General features: G+C 35.2%; 1 protein-coding gene and 1 pseudogene across 2 annotated transcripts in view; one reads left to right on the plus strand and one right to left on the minus strand.

Moving 5' to 3' along the window:
• The window catches only part of Psme4 (proteasome activator subunit 4), a 99,451-nt gene that overhangs the window by 8,683 nt on the left and 64,346 nt on the right, over positions 1-26,422 (minus strand). For both annotated transcript variants that reach the window (XM_026399930.2, XM_077792083.1), the window contains 14 exons: positions 23,621-23,757; positions 22,564-22,617; positions 22,053-22,182; positions 21,335-21,416; positions 19,723-19,876; positions 18,423-18,492; positions 16,970-17,095; positions 16,343-16,495; positions 13,850-13,954; positions 12,681-12,772; positions 10,954-11,085; positions 10,388-10,596; positions 7,919-8,004; positions 772-900 (listed from right to left, as the gene is read on the minus strand). In XM_026399930.2, coding sequence (XP_026255715.2) covers positions 772-900; positions 7,919-8,004; positions 10,388-10,596; positions 10,954-11,085; positions 12,681-12,772; positions 13,850-13,954; positions 16,343-16,495; positions 16,970-17,095; positions 18,423-18,492; positions 19,723-19,876; positions 21,335-21,416; positions 22,053-22,182; positions 22,564-22,617; positions 23,621-23,757 — 1,659 coding nt within the window. The remainder of the gene's footprint in view (positions 1-771; positions 901-7,918; positions 8,005-10,387; positions 10,597-10,953; positions 11,086-12,680; positions 12,773-13,849; positions 13,955-16,342; positions 16,496-16,969; positions 17,096-18,422; positions 18,493-19,722; positions 19,877-21,334; positions 21,417-22,052; positions 22,183-22,563; positions 22,618-23,620; positions 23,758-26,422) is intronic.
• Positions 25,783-26,384, plus strand: LOC113190562 (cysteine and glycine-rich protein 2-like; annotated as a pseudogene).

Genomic DNA, 26,422 nt, shown 5'->3' on the forward strand with positions numbered 1-26,422 from the left:
TCTACTTTCACAGTATAGTTAGGGCAAGTTTATCTAATATTTCCTTCTGTATAAAAAGTTGTTCTATTTCAGGTAGTTATTCAGAATGTATGATGACTGAGTAACAGTAAATGAACACAAAGGTATAAGTCAACTTTAGGAGAATTATTTACAATTAATGACTATAAATTCTTCTAAGAAATGCACATTATTTTACTCTCAGTGGCAGTTAGCATCTAAAAGCAAATAAGATTAAGAACAACTAAATTCCACTACAAAAATTATGGACCATTTTAGTCTGTTGAAAATACTTTTCAGTGGCAAGTAAACTAAAAATCTAAAAACTATGAGCATGTTCATTTTTATATTATATAACACATATATTACCCTAGACAAAACTGAACATACAGTATACTAATTGCAGTCAGAAATATATCCAACCACTATAGGTCTCTAGCATAGACCAGAAAATAAAAGTGAATAAAATAAAGGGGAAATGGCAAAAGGGAATCACTACTCCCATTCCTCATAAGCATTTCATATTCAATGAAGTTCAATAGTTAGTTCTTTGTGTATATAGGTAACTTTTGGCTTGTGTGATTTGACCAAGGTAAAAGAAGAGCTAGGTATAGAATACAGATCTGTTTCTTTGGTCAACACATATTGCTTCTTATACTAAAATGAAAATCAAAATGAAAGGAAAAAAAATAAGTTACTGTGTATACTACAGCTGATACTGGAATGGTAAACTAGGATCCTAAAGATATGAATATTGTAGTTAAACAGTCTTACTTGGTTTAGCACCTGAAGTACCAAAGGCACTTGATGAGGGTAAAGCAACCCCTGAGACATTAGTGATAAACAAAGTTTTGCATCTCTTTTCAGTTCATCATAGCTATTGTCATTTTCCACGGGGGCAATCTAGAGAACAACAATAACAACATAAATTGAACAATAACTGCCAATAAAAACAAAGGCATTCTATATACCAAAATTACATTTTAACAACTTCTATGGAAAAATTTCAAACATACCCAAAACTAAAGAGTCTAGTATAATGAACTCCCCATAAACTAATTATTTCAACAAAGACAAACTCATGACTAATCTTTTTTTTTTTTTTCATTTTTTTCCTCCCTCTGGCTCTCCTTCTCCCAAGTAAATTATGGGATGCAAACCCCAGATATTCTTCATCCATAAATATTTCATTATGTTATCTCTGAAACATCTCTGTAAAAAAGAGACCTGTTAAGTACATAATCATACATAAAACTATTCATAAAATATTTGGTAGTGGTCAAACTACCTCCCCCCCCCCCAACACGCACACCCCATTGTAGTATCAATGTTATTACAATTGGCTTTCTGGAACCATTGGTCACACACTGTGTTTAGCTGGATTTTTTTCTGGGGGTTGGGAGAGGTATAGTTTTGAACCCAGAGGTTCTTTTTATATATCTATATCCCCAGTTCTTTCTACTTTTTATTTTTTAAGTCAGGATCTCACTAAATTGCTGAGGCTGGCCTTAAACTTACGACCCTCCTACCTCAGCCTCCCTCTTTGCTGGGATTGCACGTATGTGCCACTGTTCCTGGCTAGCTGAAATGTTTTAAAGCTCTCATTTAAAATTTCTTGATATCCTGTTTTGTAATTTATCCCACTGTGGCCTTCTCTAACTGTACTCCCGTATTGGCACATGCTGGCTCTAATAAGTCCTGTAAATGACCCACTGGATCTTGACGTTTGATTTTACTGAAGTTTGGGCACAACATTAAGCGATGTTTCTTCACAGATATTTAATTTTCTTTTTGTGATGAACCATTATAAAAGAAGTATAGGTTTGCAAAATGGTGATAGTCATTCCTCCTTATTACCTAAAACACACATAAATAGAAAAGGTTTCCCTTATTCTGAATAATTATTTCCTATTTGTCCTACAAATGTGAACAACAGTTTTTAAAAAAAAGTATTATGAATCAATTAATTTCAATAAATTTGATGGCTTTAGTTCACTTTAGTTACTCTGTACACTGGTGCTCATTTCCCTTTTCACTACCAAAAACCTCAGGGCTGGGGATGTGGCTCAAGCGGTATCGTGCTCGCCTGGCATGCGTGCGGCCTGGGTTCGATCCTCAGCACCACATACAAACAAAGATGTTGTGTCCGCCAAAAAAAACTAAAAAATAAATATTAAAAACATTAAAAAAAAAAAAAACTCAAATTGGGTCCTGAGTCCTCAATACAAGAATCTTGGTTTCTGATATAGCAAGATGACCTAGATTTACCATGTGCATTTCTTGCTCCAAACATGAAATGAGTCATTTCTCTAAGACCTGGTTGTTTTATATTTAGAAACCACACCTGATTTTCTGTATTATTAAAAATTACTATTCTGTGTATTCATTCCTATTGCTATGGAATAATTCAAATTGTAGGATATCTAAACAAAAGGATATTCCATGGGCTGGGATTATGGCTCAGTGGTAGAGTGCTTGCCTAGTACACGAGGCACTGTGTTCGATCCTTAGCACCACATAAGATATTGTGTCCACCTAAAAGGATGTTCCACAGTTCATTTCACCAGGTCCTATCCAGAGGCAATAAGACACTAGAACTGTTTCCAGACGTTTTACCATGTCTTTGTGCCTAGTCATTTCACATCTTTATTGGTACACCTTTGTATAGAAGAATAGAAGTTCATTGACATCAGAAATGATGAAAATGCATTGCGTGTGCTTTTGCTAGACATTGCCCCATGCTCTTCTTTATTGCTGATTTCTTCAGAGATTCACACCATTTGGTAACCAACACTAGATTTTTTTCACAATTAGGATGGGTGAAAAATGAAAAATTATACAGTATGGTTTTAATTTGTGAAAATAAATAATTTTCATCAAACATACCAGGGATTATATCAATTTAGGAGAAACAGGCAAAGTTCAGGATTATCAAATTTTTTTGCATGTCTATAACAAACAGGAATTTGACCATGTAGGAAGCCTCTCCTTGACAAGTTTTAGGCTCTTTGAAGCCCTCTTTCTGAATAGGCTCCATCCATGGTCTCCACTTTCTGGCCTACAGTGTCTAATTTTAGCAGACTCCCACTAATTCAGTTGAGTAAGAACCCCCACCCACATCCAATCACATTCTTCATTTCCCACCACTGCTATCTGACCACTCTTGGCCTGCCTTCAGCAAAAATCCTGTGAAGGCAGTCTAGGAACAATCCTAAATATATGAATCCACTATGACAATTTGTACAGGGTTTGATGGAAATCAATTTTATTAAAACAAGGCTTTCCTAGACAAATAAGAAATAAATAAAACTTTAAAGCCATATTTTTTAAATACCCCTCAAAATATAAGGGATTTGGGCTGAGGACAGTTACTGGAGAAGTGCTTCCCTACCATATATGAGATCCAGATTTGATACTGAGCACCACCCAAAACAAACAAACAAACAAAAAAAACCATATATAACATAAAAATGGCATTAAACAGTATATGGTACAAAACAAATCTGATTTCTTCATTAAAACAAATAGGGATGCTATGTTCTCCAGAAGTATATTCTTTAACATCAGTTACTGAAGAAGTTGTCCCTAAAACAAATTTTAAAAACAGCAAATAAAAAGCACCTTAAGGGGCTGAGGTTGTAGCTCAGTGGTAGAACACTTGCGTATCATGTGTGAGGCACTGGGTTTGATCCTCAGCACCACATATAAAAGCCAGGCAAGGTGGCCCACACATGTAATCCCAACACTTTGAGAGGCTAAGGCAGGAGGATAGAGAATTCAAAGTCAGCCTCAGCAAAAGTGAGGCACTAAGCCTCTCAATGAGACCCTGTCTCTAAATAAAATACAAAATAGGGCTGGGGATGTGGCTCAATGATTGAGTGCTCTTGAATTTAATCCCCAGTACCACTCCCCCCAAAAAAGCAAAAAATAAATAAATAAGATTTTGACAAGGAAACATATAACAGCCTTGTAATTCAACCACACCATCATGTCTTAATTTGGTTAATCAAGAAAAAGCAGTAACAGTACTTCTTTACAGACAAGTGCACAAAGGCTTAAAAGCGGTGACTCCAAAGACTAGTAGAAGGGGAAAGGGGCATGAGAATACAAGTTCTTATGAACAACTGCTGTACCATTTATATATATCTTCATACTACAGTATTTAAAAACAGAGTAAATGTGAAGACATTTTGAACAATATACTAATTTTGAGAAAGGTGAGAGGAAGAACAGATAAATGTGAACTAGATATCAAGATATTACCAGAGAAAAACCTCAGTAATTGGCAGAGGAAGAGAAATAGATCAATGGAAAAAAGTGGAGGTCAAAAACACTTGTATACATGTGGAGTATCACTTTTGTGATATGCTTGGGGCCTGAAATGTTTTAAAATTTTGGAATATCTACATACACATTATGTGTTATCCTGGAGATGGGACCCAAGTATAACTATGAAATTCATTTTTGTTTCATATATACCTCATATACACATAGTCCAGGGTAATTTACACAATATTTTAAATAATGCCTTGCATGAAATGAAGTTTGGCTATAGCAGCTGAAAGAGCTGCTTCCCTTGAGGATGCTGAATAAACTATGTGCCGGTCTTTGACCCATCAACACATGAGGTGACGTGAAATTTTCCACTTGTGACAACTCAAAAAAGTTTTGGATTTGGGAACATTTTTGGTTTTCAAACTAGGGATACTTAGCTGGTATAAAATAAAAAGCAAATACAAATGTAAGCAATAAAAATATAAAAGTGATAAAAAAAACCCAAAAGCTATTTAAAAAAATTTTTTGAACTAGCAAAAGTCTGGAACGTTAAATTATTTAAAACTTACAAAATAAATGACACTGGAGAACTGCAAGTCTGAGGCCAGTCTGGGTAATAAAGCAAGAGCCTGTTTCAAAATTTTAAATGGCTGGGGGATATATCTCAGTAGTAGAGCACTGATTCTGGTAATGGTTTAATCCCAGTACCATGGGGGGGGGGGAATCAAAAACCAAAAAATGACGGTAAACTGTTAGCCCTAAGAAACTATTGCCCATTTAGCTAACAAAGGATTACAGGCTCTTTTTCTACAATTTTCGGGCAAAATAATTTTCCCAAAGAAATGCTATCCATGAAAAGTAAATGTACACCAATTATCACAATATTTGCAATTTTTTCTACATCTGACATATGCAAAACTATTATTCTACAGTAGAGGAATTGTTTTTTCTTTTGTGGTACTGGGAATCAAATTAAGATTCAGTTAAATAATACTGACATAGCAATATAAGTATGTACTTCAAACTGAGCTCTCTGCTTTATAGGAATTATTTCACTTCATCCTGTGACAATTCTATGAGGGATACTAATATTATCACTTTAAAAATTAAAAGACAGTCTTATAAGTTCCTTTTTCCTTAACATCTTAAGATATATAAAGGTTTTAAAATGAAAATGGAAAAAATATTCAAACTTTTACTTTGATATATACGTATTTCAAAGAGTTCTTAATTTTGATGAATATAAAACTGCTTTATCTGGGATGAAATAAACATTTTAAATAAAACAGCCTATGTACCATGTTTGTCAAAATGGAATTGGTATCATGTTTTCACGTATGGTGACTTATCTTCCAAAAATAAAAGTATAGCACACATATTATGTAAAAAGTCATTTATTTCAAATCACTAACCAATAAGAGCACTCTCATGTTAATCTTGTGCCTGACACAACTCTTAAATACTTTGCACACCTAGGTATCCCTTACTCTTTGTTTAGATCCAACAGATTAGTGCACTATCATATTTCATCTGAACTCTTTGGCATTTGCTAACAGCAATGCAAGGAACAGAAAATTTGAGATGACATGGCACTCCTGTCATTTAATTCTGCCACTCACTTCTCAATTTGGGTAGTGAGGAATACTTATTACAAACTCACTTAATTTTCATAACACCCCTAGAGGTGAGTGATTTTTATTACTCCCTTTTTACATATGAGCAGAAAAAAATGTTCTGAGGGATTAAGTTACTTTCTTATGGTTACAGAATTAATTCATCAGCCAAGTCTGCCTGGGTCCAGAGTTCATGCTGTTAAACACTACACTCTCCACCTCTGGCTGCCTACGTAGTGAGTAACAGCAATAAAACCAAGTACAAACTACTTTAGGGTAAATTGGGTATTAAGTTTTATGAGATACATAAGAAAGTATAAAATATCTACTTATTCATCTGGGAAAGCATATACTATATAGTTTAGGTACAAAAAAAGGGAAGCTAAAGAACAACTGCATGATCTTATTTTTTAAAAAACTGTATACAAAAATACCATCTGGAGAAATACAAATAAAAAATTGCATATCAGCTTTCTTTGAGGTATAGACACACAATTTAAAGAGTTTGGCCCATCTTTATATTCTAGACTTTTTAAAATAAGCATGTACTACTTTGGGGGGTACTGGGATTAAACTCAAGGGTACTCGACCAATAAGTCACACCCCCAGCCCTATTTTGTATTTTATTTAAAGATAGGTCTCACTGAGTTGCTTAGTGCCTCGCTTTTGCTCAGGCTGGTTTTGAACTCTCTATCCCACTGCCTCAGCCTCCCGAGCTGCTGGGATTACAGGCACATGCCCCCATGCCCAGCAGCATATATTACTTCTATAAAATAAAAAAAAAAGTAGGGGAATAATTAATGATAGATGGTAGTTTATTTATTTTTCCCTTCAGCTTTCCAAATTTTCCCTTAATAAACATTTAACTTTTATAAAGTGGGGGGGGGGGTGGAGAAGGGGAGGGAAAGGAGGAGGTAGGGAGGGAAAGAGGGGCAGGCAGTCCGGCTGGCCAGGTACAGTTGCACAACAGCTATAATCCCAGCAGCTTGGGAGACTGAGACAGGAGGATCTTGAGTTTAAAGACAGCCTCAGCAATGGCAAGGCACTAACCAACTCAGTGAGACCCTGTTTCTAAATAAAATACAAAATAAGGCTGGGGATGTGGCTCTGTGGTTGAGTGCCCCTGAGTTCAATACCTGGACTCCCCCTGCTCCAAAAGAGAGAGAGAGAGAGAGAGAGAGAGAGAAGGAAGTTTATATATAATTACTGAAAATTTCCTTAAACTCATTTACATTAAAAAAAAGCAGACGGAGAAGCCATGTGTTCAGCTATCATTCACTGGTCTCTCCTCTGAAATATATGTTGGCTACCCATAATCACACAAGCATAACTGATTTTTAAATAAGTTACGGGGCATACTTAAATTGAACTTTCTCCATGTTTGTGAAGACTCATTCCATCTTTTTTCCATTTACACCAATTAGTCGATATCTCATTCAGTGTAATGGATGGATGGGTGGATTGATTGATTGATTAAATAGTTTTTAGTTGTTGATGGACAGCTAGTTGTTTATTTTATTTATTTGTATATGGTGCTGAGAATCGAACCCAGTGCCTCACATATGCTAGGTAAGTGCTCTTCCATTGAGCTACAACTATGTTTATACCTGAACTCCAAGTGCCCAAACATTATCTTCACTTACAAGCATCATCACAAAATAAACATCTCAAACATGTTCAAAATGAAAATTCTGATCTCCTTTCAAATTACTCATGTGGTCCTCCTACAGTTTAATAAGCAGCAAGTTTCTTTTAAATGCCTCTATGTTCAAACGCTATACAACTCATCTATCTGGAAAACAAACTGCTGTGGTACTTTATATCTCAGGCCCCATTTACCATGATGGACAAAAGAAGATTCTCATCCTCACTATTATTATACCCAGGTAAGATATGAGTACTAGTAATTATGTAATGATTTAAGTCTTTCACAAGTTTCAAATTGATTCAAATCACCTTTCTCCCCAACCTCACTCTCGCATGCTTCCTTTTGCAGGTCAAAAGGGATGTACTGATTTCAACCATAACCTTACCTTAAAAAACAATGGCAGAAGCTGAAGTTGTTCTGTGACTGCTGTAGAGAAGGATCTGCCTGCACTTGCCATCAGCCACTTCAATACTATTTGGAAATAAACATGCAGAATCAGTCATTATAATCAAATTAGAGACCACAAAGTCAGTGATATTTTAATGCTAATGTCAAATGGTCACTCTGACAACTCTTTATATATATATATATAGTTCTAGAAGCACACGATAACTTTATTTTACTTGTTTATTTTTATGTGATGTTGAGCCCAGTGCCTCATACATGCTAGGCAAGCGCTCTACCACTGTACTACATGCCCACACCCACAACTCTTTCATGTTATGAAAGAGATCACATATGATACTTCACATATTAGACACTAATCAATCAGGAGTATGACAACCCATAATAAAGATCATCAACCAATCCAACATACTGACACAATTCCTCAAGACAGAATGAAACAATCTACAAATTATTAACAACCCAAAACACAGAATATATTAAAACTAGCATTTAAGAATCCTAAAGTGGATAAAATAATGACCAAGTGGCTTATACTAAGAATCCTTGATAGTATTTTAGATACAAAAACAAAAGACAACCCTGAAGAAACAAAACTATCTTTGGCCTTGTTGTCCCAGGAAACAAAAGAAAAAGCAGATAAATTAGAGCTTATCAAAACTGAACTTTTGTGTCTGGCACATGGCACACACCTAATAATCTCAGCAATCTAGTAGGGTGCGGAGGAGAATTGCAAGTTCAAAGCCAGCCTTAGCAACTTAGTGAGGCCCTAAAAAACTTACTAAGACCCTGCCTGAAAAAATAAAAAGGGCTGGGGGGTGTTGGTCAGTGGCTAAAGGATTCTAGGTATAATCCGTGGTATCAAATCAAAACAAAAACCCTGAACTCTGTGCAACAAAGGACATTACCAAGAGAGTTAAAAAACAAACAAACAAACAAAAAAAAACACCAATCCCAGCAGCTAGGGAGGCTGAGGCAGAAGGACTGCAAATTCAAAGCCAGCCTCAGCAATTGAACAAGGCCCTAAGCAATTTAGTGAGACCTGTGTCAAAATAAAAAATAAAAAGGAGATAATGCTCAGTGGTCAAGTGCCCTTGGATTCAATCCCTGGTACCAAAAAGAAAAAGAAACACAGTATTTATGAACTGTCTACCCAATAAAGTACTGATATCCAGAATTAAAAGAAGTACAAGATGCTGGGTATGGTGGTGCATGCCTGTCTGTACATTCCAGCAACTCAGAAGCAGAAAGATTTCAGCCTCATCAATTTAGTGAGACAATCTCAGAATAAAAAATAAAAAAGGACAGGCTAGCTCAGTGGTCAACTGTTCCTAGTTCATTTCCCAGCACCTAAAACAACAAAGGAAAAAACTACAGGTAAGGGCCGGGGATATAGCTCAGTTGGTAGAGTGCTTGCCTTACATGCACAATGCTCTGGGTTCAATCCCCAGCACCACACACACACACAAAAAAAAAACAAAAAAAAAAAAAAAACCCTACAGGTAAATAGCAACCAGTAACAAAACGACCTAAAAGTGGGCAAAGAACATCAGCTAACATTCCTCCAAAAAAATATACAAATGGCCAATAAATACAGAAAATGATGTTCAACATCACTTATTAGGTAAATGTAAATCAAAACTAGAAAAGATGATAGCTATCTCTTTGTTCCCATTATTATGGCTATATAGAAAAGTGGGCAGAGGGGTCTAGACAAACCCAGAAAATAACAAGTGTTGGCAAGGATATGGAGAAATCAGAACCCTTGTGCATTTGATGACTGCAAAGTGAAATGGTACAGCTGTTGTAGAAAGCAGTTTGACATTCAAAGAGATAAAGAGTAGTATCATAAAGTCCAGTAATTCCACTTTTAGGTATACCCTCAAAAAAACTGAAAGCAGAAACTAACAAAGATAGTTTACATACCAACACTGAAAGTAACATTACTCATGATAGTTAAAGGTAGAAAACAACCCATATTCCTATTAACAGACAAATGTATGAAGAAAATAGTAGGAATCCATTTTTTAATTCATGCTACAACATGGATTAGCCATAAAATACTGTGCAACATGAAATACACCAGATCTAAAAGAACCAATATTGTCTGATTTAATATTGTATGATATGAGCTACCTAGCATAAGGCAAACTCATAGAGACAGAGTAAAATGATGGTGGGTAGGAGTTACGGGAGGAAGAATGAGAAGTGCTTTTTTTTTTTAAAATGGGAACTCAGTTTCAGTTTTACATAATAAAAAGCATTGTGGAGACAGATAGTGGTGATAGTTACACAACAGTGTGAATACACTTCATGCCAATGTATGCTTAAATACATAAATTTCACACCATGCATATTTTAGCAAATAAAAAATAGTGGGGAAAAATTCCAAAGGAGAATCAAAATAAACGTGTTTTCAAATGAATTTCTAGAAACTTTAGCTACTCACTAGTTTTTAAGAGTTTAATGCCCTGAGTTCGTTCATCTTCTTCACCAATTCCATTTTCTTCCATAACATGGTTCTGAATTTCTTCATCCACATCCATAAGGGGTTTTAATTTCTCTAAAATTCGAGCAGTAAACTCAGGAATACAAGGGGATGTTGTTGGCGCAGTATTTGGCAAAGAAACATCTATCATGAATATGTAGGTCAGCACACTGTTAAATGAATTACATAATAATAAGACATCCCATATTAACAAACTGATGTTCAAAAATTGTGACCCAACCAAAATTAATTTTCCCAAGATAATTCCTGGAGATCGTCTCAGATTGTCTCTATGTGTTAAACACAGGGTACTGTGATTGTTGACCTTTGGCCTCTGATCAGACTGCCTTCCTAGTTTATATTCAAGAGTGCTTTGTCTTGTTTCCCACAACATAACAGTAAACAAAATTTGAGGAAGAAGAAACAATGAAACTCACCAGGAAATAATGAGCATGTATTGTTAGATATTAAAACTTAACAAAAAGAACTCAGGAGTAATGCTGTACCACTGAGAAAATAATACCTACCTCCCTATTCTTTCCCTGACATTTTTGTAAACCTGGGTGAGTTTGGGTTCCAAGTACTTCAGTAGTCTGTGCAATAATTCAGGCACTCTCCACTCTTGCTGGGCAAGGCCACCTTGTAGTACATAAAGTCGACTAAAATTAAAGGAGAGAAGCATTGTGTTACTGCCCCTTTCTGCATTTACATACCAACAATAAAGATAAACAATGTCTGGATTTCACATAAAACTCCTTCCATGAAATCACTTAATAGATAACGACAAATCTATATTTTAAAAATGCCATCTTTATGAAGTTTTTTTTGTTATTGTTATTTTTACATTGCCTACATCATTTTTTTCTATATCACATTTAATTTCCACTACTATACAACTGGGGAAAAAAACTCTTGACTGGGCGTGGTGCTACATGCCCGTAAAGCCTACAGCTTGGGAGGCTGAGGCAGGAGAATTGCAAATTCAAAGTCAGCCTCAGCACTTAGTAAGGCTCTAAGCAACTCAGCAAGACCTGTCTCTATATAAAAAAAGGGCCAGGATTGTGGCTCTGTGGAAGTACCCTTGGTTCAATCCCTGGTATAAAAACAAAAAGAAACACAAACAAAAAACAAACCCTGGAGAATCTTTAAAAATTAGAATTCAAGCTGGGCATCCCAGCTACTTAGGAGGCTGAGGCTGAAGGATTGTATGAAGAGCTAGCCTGGGCAATTTAGCATAATCTATCTCAAGACAAAAAGAGGGTGGGGAGAGCGCATGAGCACTAGGATGTACCTCAGTGGTAAAGTGCCTCTGGGTTCAATCCTCTGTACTACTGGAAAAAAGAATTATCATTCAAGGTTTTTCACAAACCAAATATCTATTCTTTGTTTTAATGAGATTTGTTGACTTTTTTTTTCTATTGTCAACTATCTTTCTCCAGTTTCACATGGCCTACCAAATTGTGCAGTTTTCCTTGAAATGATTACTCTCCTTTTATGCAGGGTGGGGGCTCCAGGGGGTACTTAACTACTGAGCTACTGAGCCACATCCCCAGCCCTTTTTACTTTTTGAGACAGGGTCTCACTAAATTGCTTAGGCTGGCTTTAAACTTATGACCCTCCTGCCTCACCCTCCCTAGTTCACTAGGATTACAGGCATGTACCACTGTGCCTGGCATGATTACTCTCTTTTTAAAAAAATTGTAGATGGATACAATATCTTTATGTTTATTTATTTTATGTGGTGCTGAGGATTGAACCCAGGGTCTCATGCGTGCGAATCAAGTGCTCTACCACTGAGCTACAATTCAAGCCCAGATTACTCTCTTCTTTATTTTTATTTTTTTATTTATTATGTTTACAGTGCTGGGGATTGAACTTGCGCAGTTAGGCAAGCACTCTACCACTAAGCTATATCCTCAGCCACTTTTCTTTATATTTTTCTTAACAAGAGAAGTGAAAAATAAGATGTGATAAAGAAGTTAGTTAACTGTCAAGGAAAAAAAAAAAAAAACAATCCTATTAGAAGATATGACAGTGAGAGGCTATATCTGCCATACACTGGAAATGCTTGGGTTGCCTACATTTTTCCTACTTGTTCCTAACTGAGAAATAGATTAAGTAAGTATTACAAGTTATGATGAACTGTATCACACTGTCATCCAGAAGAAAGTAATTACTTCGTCTACTACTTAGGACCATAGACAATTCACTAACACAAAATCTTTGGTATTAACTAAGTCTTCTTTTTATTTACCATGCATCTACAAAGGATCCTCCTTCACCACTCAATGGTGATTCCAATAAGAGCTCAAAAAGCCAATGAAGTTTCCGAGGATCTCTGCTTTCCTGTGTAGAAGATATAAAGTAATAATTAAACACAGGACCTATAATTTTATAAATAAATTGTTATCTAGTTATCTTAGAAATATTAAAAATGCATAAACATACAGGATTAAAACTAAAACTGATCAAATACAAATGTAGGGGCTAGGGGCTGGGGCTGGGGCTGTAGCTCAGGGGCAGAGTGCTTGCCTTGCACATGTGAGGCAGTGGGATTGATCCTCAGCACTACATAAAAATAAGTAAATAAAATAAACTCAAGCTAAAGGGGAGGGAGGAGAAGGGAGGGGCATAGGGGTAAGACAGTCGGTGGAATGAGATGGACATCATTACCCTTTGTACATGTATAAAGACACGAATGGTGTGACTCTACTTTGTGTACAACCAACCAGAGATATGAAAAATTGTGCTCTATACATATAATATGAATTGTAATGCGTTCTGCTGTTATATATAACAAATTAGAATAAAAATAAAAATAAAGGCATGCTATCCATTAAAACAAACAAACAAACAAATGTAGTTCTTCTCATAGCTCATGTTAATAGGTACAAATTGTTAAATTGAAGTATGCTGAGCTATGAACATACATGGAGTCAGAAATAACACCTATAACCTTGTAGTGTGTGAATTTTAGTATATATCAACTACATTTCAAATATGTGATTTGACTTGACAAATTAAAAATGCATTCTGCTAGGTGGAGTGCCACCCAGCTGTTAGGAGGCAGAGGTAAGAAGATTGCAAATTCAAGGCCAGCTTGGGCAAACTAGTGAGACCCTGTCTCAAAATAAAATGTTAAAAAACAAAAATGGCCAGGGAGATAGGTCAATGGTACAACACTTGTCTAGCATGCACAAACGCCTGGGTTCCAACCCAGCACTGTAATAAAAATACTATAAGTAGAGAAGATAAAAAAATAAAAATACTATAAGTAGAGAAAATACCAAAATCCTTTGGAGGATGAGAAACCTATGAACAAGATTTAAGATTCAGGTAGCATAATGAGGTTTACATTTGGACACAGAGCATAAAAAAATCTAAGCAGTTATGCAAGCATGACAAGGAAGCAGGAGAACTTACACAGGATGTTGCTATGCAAGTTCCCCAGTCATTATAAGTTTCTACTGTAATGTTGGACAAAGCTGTTCTAAGCAGAGGGCACAGAAGCTCCCAAAGCTTCTCCACCTACTCAAAACAAAACACACGGGTAAAAGTGAGCAATACTCAGAACATTTTTCTTAAATAACTCTTCCTGGAAACGCACAAACTGATAGATCATTTAAATTATTTTCTAGAAAATACAAATAATCCAAGAAAGCAATTCAGCATTTTCTCATTGTATATATTTAGGTACAAGTCAAAATTTCTCCCCAAAACACTATACAGGAAAAAGAGGAGAAACTTCATATGGTTCCTTATAAAATCTGTCCTACTGAGCAGTCCTCTTTTTAGAAGGAAAAATATAGGGGAAAAAAATGGGGTGGGTGAGGAGGGTGGGGTGAAAATAAAAGATCAGGGAGAAGAAGAAGGGGATTGAGGAGGAGGGTGGAGACAGAATAAGGGAAAAACAGTGGAATGAATCTGACCTAACTTCCCAATGTACATATATGAATATACTATACTTATCATTATGCATATCCACAAGATACTAATTTTACTCCCCCCCACACAAAAAAAGATAAATAAATAGATCAGTAGAGTTGAGAAAAGGAAACAAGGGGAGGGAAGAAGGGGAGGGTAAGGGCAAATGCTGGGGACTTTATTTGGAGCAAATTATATCCCATGCATTTATAATTATGTCAAAATGAATCCTGCTGTTATGTGTGTGTAAATAGTATAAACCAATAAAATAAATAAATAAATAAATCACAAAAATAAAAAATAAAGTGAAAGGGAGCCTTAATAGTGATGCCAAAACTCCACTCCAGGCCTAAACCAAGACTGTTTCATGTTACATTTACCACACTATATACAACATACTTATTTACGTATCTATTCCCCTTCTGGATTAAAATTCTAAAAGTCAGGGACTGTCATGTTTATGATGTACATTTGTTTCTCAGAGAATAGGTGGAGGGGGTCCTCTTAAATTTTTTAGTAACAGTACACTGGACTAAATAAAATCACAATTTTTAACTTTTATATGTTTATCAAAGCCATTTGACTGAATCTTAAAATAGAAGGCAATGACATTTTAATATAATTTAGGATTTAGCCTGGGGTATAATCTTCAAATTGCAAGTATTTATCATAAATAGCCTTTTAAAAACTGTTTCGTTGTACAGAGACTGAATATAAATGTGTGTGCTTCTCAAAAGTTAATGAGAATCCCAACTGTGTCTTGATAAAAATGCAGATTATGATTAATCTGGGGGTGAGGGGCTGAGATCTTCCTTTTATTATTTAAAAAAAATTATTTGTAGTATAGAGTATTGAAACTAGGGATGCTCTATTAATGAGATAGCCAGCCCTTTTTATTTTGAAACAGGGTCTCACCAATTTGCTTACAGCATCACTAAATTTGCTGAGGCTGACCTCAAATTTATAATCCTCCTGCCTCATCCTCTCAAGTCACTGAGATTACAAGCATGTGCCACCATGTTTGGCTGGACTAAAAAGTTGGTTTTTTCTGTTTGTTTGTTTGTTTTTTAAGACAAACAGGAAGGGAGGGTTTGAGATAAAATTTCTGCCAAAAGCATCAGGCAATTTTTTAAAAGAAGGATGAGATGTGATTTGGAAAATAGGTAACTCAAAAGTGGCTCAAACTGGACATGGTGGTGCATGTCTATAATTCCAGCTACTTGGGAGGCTGAAGCAAGAGGATCACAAGCACAAGGTCAGCCTGGGCAACTTAGAGAGACCCTGTCTGAAAATTTAAAAACAGAAAGGGCTTGGACCATAGGTCCAATCCATAGTACTGCCCGCCCCCCCACCACCACAAAGTGCTCTAGTAAAGATAGGACAAAGACATGTGCAACATGTTTAACACTCCTAAAGATGGCCCCAAACAAATATGTTCTCTTTGAAGAAACAGTGGCCTATCTCATATTTAAGCATTCTTTATATTTGATCATGTTCTTTTCAGTCTAGTGCATTTTCTTAACCAATTAACCTTAGGGCAGGGTGTGCAACTAACTCTTACAATTAAAAGAGTGATATTCTAAAAAAGGACTCAAACTGTTAGCAATTTGGGAAGGGTAATACAGAGGAGCAAAGATGCTTACAGAAAGGATTTGGGAGGCAAGAGAGGCTTCATGAAAGGAGAAGCCCATATGCAGCACTAGCTAAATGATGGAAATACAATAATATGAACAGTCTCCAAGATTTTCCTACTTTTAAGAGAAACCAGAATTCTTTTCTTTTTCTATGATATATCCTGACTCTCCTCCACTATTTTAGCAAATAACTCCAATTTTTAATGACAATTGAATGTTGTCTATTGATCGCAAGTTTTTAGCACATGCTCAAACCAATATATACCACATTTTATGGATCAATATCATTTCACTTTTAGGTATCAATAACAATTGTGGTAAGAATTCTATATAAACATATACTATAAAATTACATCACCTTTTCAAATGTCCAATGCTTAGAACCTCGGATTAAACCAGCTATAATTTCTGCAACACATCGCTGGGTACTTTCATGAGAATCTGCAACCAAACGTTCTAAATGGGGCTTCAGAACTGGCAGAAAGGCATCATCAAAATTTCTAAATATACCCTACAAAAACAAAGAAAATTCAGTAATTAGGTAATTCTTCCTTAATTTAGAGTCAAGTGATTATTATTTTTTACATAATTGTGCTTCAGATTCTAAGCATTCTCCCCTTTAGAACTGCTTTAACGATGTCTGAGTTAAAACGATAAGGCTGCCATTTTACCTCTCACATTAAAATGTAACTAAATAAGATATTAATAATCTTTTGTTTAAGAAATATTACACACCCCCCGAAAAGAATAAAATGCATAGTATTACTTTTGCTTCTAGTGTTCATTACAACACTAAAAAGTTTCCTTCATTCATTAAAATAAAAATCTTGAAGTTAAGCCAAGATCAATGATTAATATAAATTCCAGTGCCATGTTTATGAAGGCAGATGGCTAAATTCAAACTTTGATCCAATATTTAAACCTTATAAACCTACAAACAAAACAGTCACTGAACTTTAAGACAATATATAAATAATATAGTTACCTTAAAGAGGCAAAAACGTCGGGGATTAAACTTATCTTTTCCTTTTCTGTCTTCTAAAGATAGAAAAGTAATTAACTGTTCAACAAATTTAGGATCAGAAAAATGATCAAATATAATCTGTTCTGCCTATAAAGTTAAAAAAAAAGAACAATGTTCAGGAATTAAAATCTATTTAAAAACATGATTCTGAAAACTTTTTAAAATTGTAAGATTTTGATTCAATGGAAGGCTGTTATTTTGTTCTGAAGAATTTTTAGTTCTCACAAAAACTATAATGTTTTCTAGAACCAAAATAAATACCTCCCTTCTAAAATTGCTACATCCTTAAGAATAGGTGGAAGTTTTTCTTGATGTCTTTGAGTCTGGGTATCATATCTCATTCTGTGAATTAAACCAACAAACATTCTGCTTGAGAAATGAAAGCTTAATTATGTTGCCTGTATTTGCATGACACCAAAAATTAAAAGGAAAACTTTCTTCAGAATCAGCTAAGTTAGATCACTATTATCAGGAAGACATAAACTTAAAACTCATTATTTCTCAATGTGATAATGTAACAAGTTCAAGGAAGAGTAAGTAGTTTTGGCTTTAATCTATGAACATCTATTTACTCAGTACCCATCATTTATATGCAATATGGTTAAAAATCAGCAAGTGTCTTTGACTTCAAAAAGCTTGTATCAATTCCAGCTTCATTAAGCACAGGAGAATTCTGCTGGAGAAAGGCCTTATGAGTGCAGACGATCTTTTAGCCAAAAACGCCCACCTCACTTAGCCCCAGAAGATTCACACCAGATAAATAAATAAAATAGGAAAACCTCAGAAATATGATCTGATTTATCAGTGTGAACTATATTTTTTAAAAACAACTTATAAAATACAGATAAAGAAATTATCATCATAAATGTTTAAGTGTATAGTTCGGTGGTCATTCACATTATTGTGCAACAAATGTCCCAAAGTCTTTTCATCTTGGAGCTCTACACCCTTTTACCAACTCATTTTCTACTCTACCAAGCCCCTGAAATCACCACTCTATAAATTTCACTGGTACTGGTACTCTCTATAAAGAAAATTAAGTTTTGGTCTTATTATTTTATGGTTTTTACTTATAGTTTCTTTAAAATGATTAGAATTCCTTTCCTTTTTAAAGCTGAGTAAAATCCCATTATAGAGGGAAAAAACAAAAAACTATGCATCAGACAAAACTGATAAGAACTAGCAGCTAACTATACAAAAGCAGCACCCAAAGGAGTGCTAAGCAGAACGCTAAATTCAGAGTAGCCTTAGATACATTGAGACCTGTGTAAATTGGCAGTAACAGGTGTTGGGACAGTAGTACACATTCACTGAGATACCTAAACTAGTAAAAATGATCTGAACTGGGATTGAAATAAATCTTAGTGACAGTAAGATGAGAATCTTTTGAAATCATGGTGAAATGAATGCTTACCTCTGTCATATCCTCCCTGCTTCTGCCAAGCTTAGGCTGCTCTTCCACACCAGCATAAACAACCATATTCCTACATAGTAAGAGTTTATATTTGTAAAATATAGAGGAAAAAAAATTAGAACAACACAGATTAAAAATATTAGCAGGAACTTTTAATAAAGTCTAAGTGATGTTAAGTTTCAAGTTATGAATGTCAATGAAAGTCTCAGTGTAAACTGGGCATGGTGGCACATGCCTGTAATCCCACTGGCTCCGAAGGCTGAGGCAGGAAGAGTGAGAGTTCAAAGACAGTCTGAGACAAAGAGAGGCACTAAACAACAACAACAAAAAAGAGACTCTGTCCATAAATAAAATTCCAAAAAAGTTAGTGTGGATGTGGCTCAGTGACCAAGTGTCCCAAGTTCAATCCTGGGTACACCACTCTCCCCTGCCAAAAAGTCTCCGTCTAAAAAATCTATCATATCATTGTGTCCTTGACTGATATAAATTAATGGAGTCAATAGTGAAGTATTTTTATGGTCTGATTTACATGTGGACATATTATAAATAGGAATATATTTAAAGCAACTCTTTTTTTTTTTTTTTTAAGTTTTCGGCAGACACAACATCTTTTTTTTATGTGGTGCTAAGAATCGAACCTGGGCCGCACGCATGCCAGGCGAGCGCGCTACCGCTTGAACCACATCCCCAGCCCTTAAAGCAGCTATTAAACTCTTTTGCAATATAATTATGGTATTAAGAAAGGCTGGGGGGGGGCTGGGGATGTGGCTCAAGCGGTAGCACGCTCGCCTGGAACGCGTGCAGCTTGGGTTTGATCCTCAGCACCACATACCAACAAAGATGTCGTGTCCGCCGAGAACTAAAAAATAAAATATTAAAATTCTCTCTCTCTAAAAAAAGAAAGATATATCTCTCTCTCTCTCATAAAAATTCTCTCTTTAAAAAAAAAAAAGAAAGGCTAGGACTTGGGCTGGGTTATACTTCAGTGGTGGAGCACTTGCCTGGCATGTGTGAGGCACTGGGTTTGATCCTCAGCACCACATAAAAACAAATAATTAAAATAAGGAATGTTTGGAGCATGATATTTCCTATTAAAAAAAAAGAGAAAAAAGTAAGGCTAGGACTTTTAATATAAGAGTCAAGAGGCAAGAATGAGACACACACTGGCAGAGCAAAGGAAAGAGAGGAAGAGGGAAGTAGAAAAACCTTCAAGTGACTCTGAACCTCCATAGACATCCAACTCTGATAAATCACATCAAAAGCTTTTTAAGGATGAGGTATATGCTAAGTTAGAACTTACTTTGGCCAAGTATAGTATCCCCAGTGAGTTTTTTCAACAAAGCAACTTGACTCCCATTCTTTTTTAGTTCTTGGTATACTTTTGCTATTATAATGCAGCCAATGATTATCAGGCCTATCACCAGCAAGAATTTGGGTGGGTTTAGGATATCCACCTAAAAAAACAAAAAACAATCAAATTTAATTAAAAACATTTATACACAGCTAGGCGTGGTAGCATATGTGTGGAAGCTTAGGCGGCTGGGGCACAAGCCTGCCTCAGCTACTTAGCGAGGCCCTAAGCAACTTAGCAAGATCCTGCCTCTAAATAAAAATATAAAAAGGGCTGGGGATGTGGCTCAACAGTTAACACACCCCTGGGTTTTCCCCCGGTAACCCCCTCTGCCAAAATAATGTTTATAAAATTATTTTCAATTTTCAAATCAATAGTGCTACTATAACTCTTGTCTTTATAACAAGGCACCATCTAATACAATTCTCTCAACAAAAAAAAAACCCTACATATAAATGAGCAATTAAAGGAGTAACTTAAACCAGAGGAAAAAAGATATGATTATCCACTATATGATTTTAGAATACTTATTTGGGGGAAGAATTATGCAACAAACTTCTTCCTATCAGCAAAATTAGAAGGATTAATTTTGTTAAAAATTTTAGCTTTGAATTAATTTTAAATGTACAGACCTTAAGAAATCCCCACATATCCTTCACTCATATACCTCAAATTTTGACATTCTCTTTCTCTTCACATATATACACAAATTGGGGGAACAATTTTAGTTGAAACTGTAGACATATTGTCCCTTTACCTACAAGGTATTTCTGTGTGCACTATAAATAAGAATATTCATTTACCTAGCCTAAACAAATCTTCCAAAATAGTTAACACTGATCCTATACAATCATTTTAGCAACATATATTATTGAAATTGTCGGTTATCCCAGTGAATGTCCTTCATAAACGGGAAAAAATTTTAAGCTTTTTTCTCAATCTATGCTCTAATTTAGAAATAAACAAAGGAGATGTGGCGATTAAATGCAATGTTTTAACCAATGATTGGTTCATTTATCAGGAAAAAGAAAGGTTTTCCTTTTGAAACATATTGATGATACAATAAGGTATAAAGAAGAAAATCAAATTTGTCCCTAATCTCATCACTCAAAGAAAAACCTTTAATGAAGTGATAATAGCTATTTTAATTTTCTGAAATACAGCTGAGTAAATAATTAGTATAATTGTTCTGTGAGTGAAAAAAGTAATAAATGTAGACGGTGTATATTTGCCCAAGTATGAATCTTAGAGATACCTATATTAAGAAAACAAAGGGTTGGGGGTGTAGCTCAGTGACAGAGCACTTCCCTAGGTTCAACCCCCAGCACAACAAAAATAAAAACAAAGTGAAGATACAGAGTCAATCTACTTTTGTAAATACTTATGTTATCCCTAGATTTTACTGTCACTATTCTCATACTGTCTCATACTATCACTGTTCTCATACTTTGTGTTAAGATCTATAGAACAATACTTAAGACCAAGAAGCATAATTTATACATCAAGAAAAATGTATAAATTTTATTGAAAAGCACTACTAATTATTTTTGGTAATACTTACTGATTTCATAAGGGTTGATAGTTAACTTTTTGTGTGTTCTCTTTAGCTGCTTGAGAATTCCAGTAACAGCTGAGATAGCCATCTAGAAAACAGGTGCCATACAAGAATCAAAATTTTTAAAACCTCTTAAAAGACTGACTGCTTTACCCAAAGCAGATGCTGGATTTTATTTCTTACAAAAACACTTCCGCCAAAGACAGATGGTAAGAATGTGAAATCTCACTGGGAATGAGTCATTGGCAGCTGCCATTCTTCAATCTTAACCCTAGTTCTTTAGAACTTCAACCTTTTCTTTGTTCGGCACTATCTGCTCATTTTTCACATCTCAGCCTAAGCATCTTTTTAAGAATTTTTCTCCAATATACTAGATAGTACCCTTCTTTAAGCCTCTAATACTTTGAGAGCAAAATAAAAAAAGTTATGCTGTATATTTTTCCCCTTGTGCACACCTAATTTTCTAAATTTTCAAAGTCAGTCTTTCTGATTAGCCTACAAACATTTTCCCTACTGTATCTTCAGCATTGAATGCAGAATGCCTGAACATGCCCTCATATTTACTGAATGAATTGCTATTGTCTCTGAATCAACAAAGAGAGATTTCAAGTTAATAATCTTCAATGTGTTTATAGGGTATGTATATATGCATGTAAAGAAACTGCATGCTTCAATGAGATAAATATTCTCACACCCAATATAGTAGCTAAAAAAAAGTATTTACCTTTCGAACTACAATTGCATCATGGTTGAGATTCTCAACAAAAAAACGTATGGCACGAAGAGGCAATACTCGATCATCTCTCAAGAGTAGAGACAGAAGTCCAATGCCTATATGTTCAAATTTCCAGGGCCTTAAAAGGAGGACAAGTCAAAAAGCATATTACTCATAAAAAAATATTGGTATTTGCAATATAAATATTTAAGTTTCTCAAGAATTAAAATATCGAAGAACAATAATGCCATCATTAACCCCAAACCTTTCCTCCATCCCTTTCCCTCTTAGTTTTCTTCTAAACATACAATTCAGAGTATGATTTTTTGTGACATAGTCATTCACAGTCTTCCATGTAGAAATTCTCTATAATCTAAGATAAATGTCTTCATCATTTTTTTTTTTTAGGGCTGGGGACATAGCTCAATGGTAGAACGCTTGTCTGGCACACACAAGGTTCTAAGTACGATTGTTGGCACCATGTTACAAGGTGCGGGAGAGGGGGGCTTTTTGTACTCACAGATTTCTTTGTTCCACACCATCCAGTAAAGTGTTTACCAAATTCTCATAGTTCCTTAATAAAATAAAATTCAGGTGAGGTATTGTTTTACTACAATACTAAGAAAAACATCAAATAACATAAACTCAAATTCCAACCAAATTCATCCTTACTATATTTCTCAACACCAGATTGTAAAAAGGCCTAGTAAGAAGCCAGCCAAATAAAAACAGACTGGGAGAACAAGAAGGGCTGGGTACAGAGAATAACAATTGTTTCTGAGCAGACATTCTGAAGTGAAAAGTAAATCTATAACTAGCATCCAATTAGGAATGGTCTATCATATATGTTATGTTGGCTATCTGAAATTAGATAGGCTATAGGAGTTTCTAAAGACTTTTTAGAAAAAAAAAGCCAGAACAGAGGTGTGTACCTATTAGTTCTAGTACTCAAGAGAAGCTGAGGCAGGAGAATCACTTGAGCTCAGGAGTAAAAGGGCAGCTTGAGCAACATAGACAGATCCTGTCTCAAAAAGTATATAGGCGGGTTGGGGCTGTAACTCAGTGGCAGAGTATCTGTGAGGCACTGGGTTCGATCCTCACCATCACATTTAAAACAAAAAAAAAAAGGCATTCTGAACATTTACAACTCCAAAAAAATGCTTTTTTAAAAAATGATACTTGTCTATTTAAAAAAAAGTATATAGGCATAATCATATACTAATTACAAGGCATAGCCAAAACCAAGTTAAAAAGGCTCCTGCTTGAATGTTATCAAACTACTACTCTACTTTCAAAAGTGCAAAAATACTCTGATACTAAATGTGATAAAAAACAAATTATTGTTAAGAGCTATTAAGCAATACATATGTTGAACTTCAACTTAGGATTTAATAACAGAAACAATAACACTTCCCACGAATACAATTAACCTTTATTTTTATGATGCTAATTTTCAATCTCCATAGATTAAAAATAAAAATTAGAGCTCTTTCCAGTAATTATTTCCCAACTCTTTTGTATTTTCTCAAAAGTCATGTAAACATGTCATCTATCTTATTAGACCATTCATCAATTACCTTAGAGCATCAGCATTCTTTTCTTGTTGGCGTTTAAGCCCTTCCTTAATTTTTTCTGGGCTAAGTGATATCTGGTTGATAGAAGGATTCGGTGACTGTTGAAGTAATTCTGCTATTGCAACACATGACTTTGGAATCTTATTGGGAAAAAACAGAATTCTGTTACATACAACATGGATGAACCTTAAAAATGTATGCTAAGCAAAATAAGTAACATTTTATGATTCCATTTATATGAAGTATCTATTTTTATATCTTTATTTGTTTTTATGTGGTGTTGAGGATAAAATCCAGTGCCTCACACATGTGAGGCAAGTGCTCTACTGCTGAGCCACAACCCCAGCCCCTGAAGTATCTGTTTTTAAAAAAATATTTTCAATTGTAGATGGACACAATACCTTTATTTATTTATTTATATGTGGTGCTGAGGATTGGACCCAGCATCTCACAGGTACTAGGCAAGTGCTCTATTACTAAGCTACAACCCCAGCCCTGAAGTATCTATTAATGGGCAAATTCATAGGGAGATAGAAAGTAGAGTAGTGATTTCCAAGGGTTAGTGGTGTGGGGGAATGGGAAGTGATTATTATCGGGTTGAGGCTTCTTTTTGGATGATGAAATCTTCTAGAACTAGAGCAATAACAGTTATATGACTGTGTGAACATACTTTTATGAACATATATGAATAAGATAACTACTAAAGGTAAATTTTATGGCCCGTGACTTATATTTCAATTTAAAATTTTTTAAAAAGCATAGGGGTGGGGGTGTGGCTCAGTAGTAGAGTACTTGCCTCAGCAAGTATGAGGCACTGGGTTCAATTTTCAGTACTGCATAATAAATAAGTCCATTGACAACTAAAAGAAAAATTTAAAAAATAAAAAGCACAATCTAGTAAAAATTTCAAATAGCAAGAATGAGTTTGATCAAAATGAAATACATTTAAAGCAGTGGGAAGGGATGTGAATCATAATCAACTTAGGAAAGGGGAATTTAGCTACTTTCAACTTTCTTTAATTCACCCTTACATTCTGAGGGGGTATGCCTATGGCATTTGAGAAGTTCTTAATATGATCTGCTACATCTCTCCATTTGCACACTAATGAACTTTATATTCTTACCTATTTTTATATTCTTTATATAAATTTTATATTCTATATATAAATTTTAGATTCTTTATATAAATTTTATATTCTTTATATAAATTTTATATATCTTTATATTCTTACCTATTTCAAAATCATTCAATTTTAATACCCAACACTATATAGAGTATGTTCACGCCAATTCATGCCTTTATACATGTACTTTTTTTTTGCATTACAATTCTTATTACCAATATACCACAATTTTTCATCTGTTTATATGTGTTATATGTATAATAAGAATTGTAATGCATTCCGCTGTCGTGTATTTAAAAAAGTAAAATCCATAAAACTAAAAAAACCCAAAAAAAACAACCCCCCCCAAATTTCCAACAAAATAAAGGAATAAACTATTTTATTAAAAAAAAAAAATCCCGCACTATAAATTATGAACCCAGAGGCCAATCTTTTACTACATTAGATATGACAAATCTCCTATAATATAATCAACTTTTTGAAAAATGAGGCTATGAACACACACAAAATAACAGAGAACACAACAATGTAATAATCCACAGTTGCCTTTTGGTAAAAAATGGCCTGGCCCTCTCCTGTACATGTTCAAACTTGCTATTCTACCTTGTTATTTACAGTAATGATCACTAAAACCACAAAATGGAAACAGAAAACAAATGTCTTTTTTAAAATCGCTGCAGCTGGGTACAGTGGCACATGCCTATACTCCTAGCTACTCAGGAGACTGAGGCAGGAGGATCAAAAGTTCAAAGCCAGCCTCAGAAATTTAGTGATGCCCTAGGCAACTTAATGAGACCCTGTCTCTAAAAATAAAAATATAAAAGGAACTGGGGATGGCCCAGTGGTCAACTGCATCTGAGTTCAATCCCCTTTGTTCCCCTCAGCCCACAAAGAAAAAAAATCACTGCAAAAGCCACTAATATTATTGCTGAAAATATATCTGAAAAATAAAAGGCATTTATTTAAGTAAGGCAGTCTTTCCATTAAACTCAAATGAAAGACTCCCATCCACACAGTGTTTGCACCTACCTCCGACTAGAAATGCCTGTCTGGGGAGGTGGAAATAAGTATGGGGCCTATGGGAGGGCTCTGTACCATGCTGAAGAAGTGCAGTGTGATGAGAGGAGCTTCCATAGCTGCTGCTTTCTGTGCATGATTTGCAGGAAAAATTTAGAATGCATAACAGTGGCAATTCATGATGAGATGTACTGCAAATCCTGCTATGGAAAAAAGTATGGGCCCAAAGGATACGGTTACAGCCAGGGCACTGGCACACTCAACACGGATGGCGGTAAGAGGCTGGGCACCTAGCTACAGAGTGTTCAACCTCACAGGTCTACAACAAATCCAAACAGTTCTAATCTGATCTGAAATATCGAGGTGCTGGGAAGTGTTCAGGATGTGGGGATTCTGTTTATGCCACCAAGAAGATAATTGGAGCTGGAAAGCCCTAGCACAAAAAATATTTTCAGTGTGCCCAATGTGAGAAGAGTTTTAAATCAATAACTCTGAGAAAGAAAGTGAAATCTACTGCAAAGGATGCTATGTAAAAAAAAAAAAAAAAAAGATGCTATGTCAAGAACTTTGGCTCTGAGGGATTTGGCTATGGCCAAGATGCAGGAGCCCTTGTTCTTGCTCAGTAAAGGTGGTAACCCAAAACTATGCATCGCACACTTGAGAA

Source organism: Urocitellus parryii, chromosome 12 (genome assembly GCF_045843805.1).
Source record: "Urocitellus parryii isolate mUroPar1 chromosome 12, mUroPar1.hap1, whole genome shotgun sequence".
Lineage (NCBI taxonomy): Eukaryota > Metazoa > Chordata > Mammalia > Rodentia > Sciuridae > Urocitellus > Urocitellus parryii.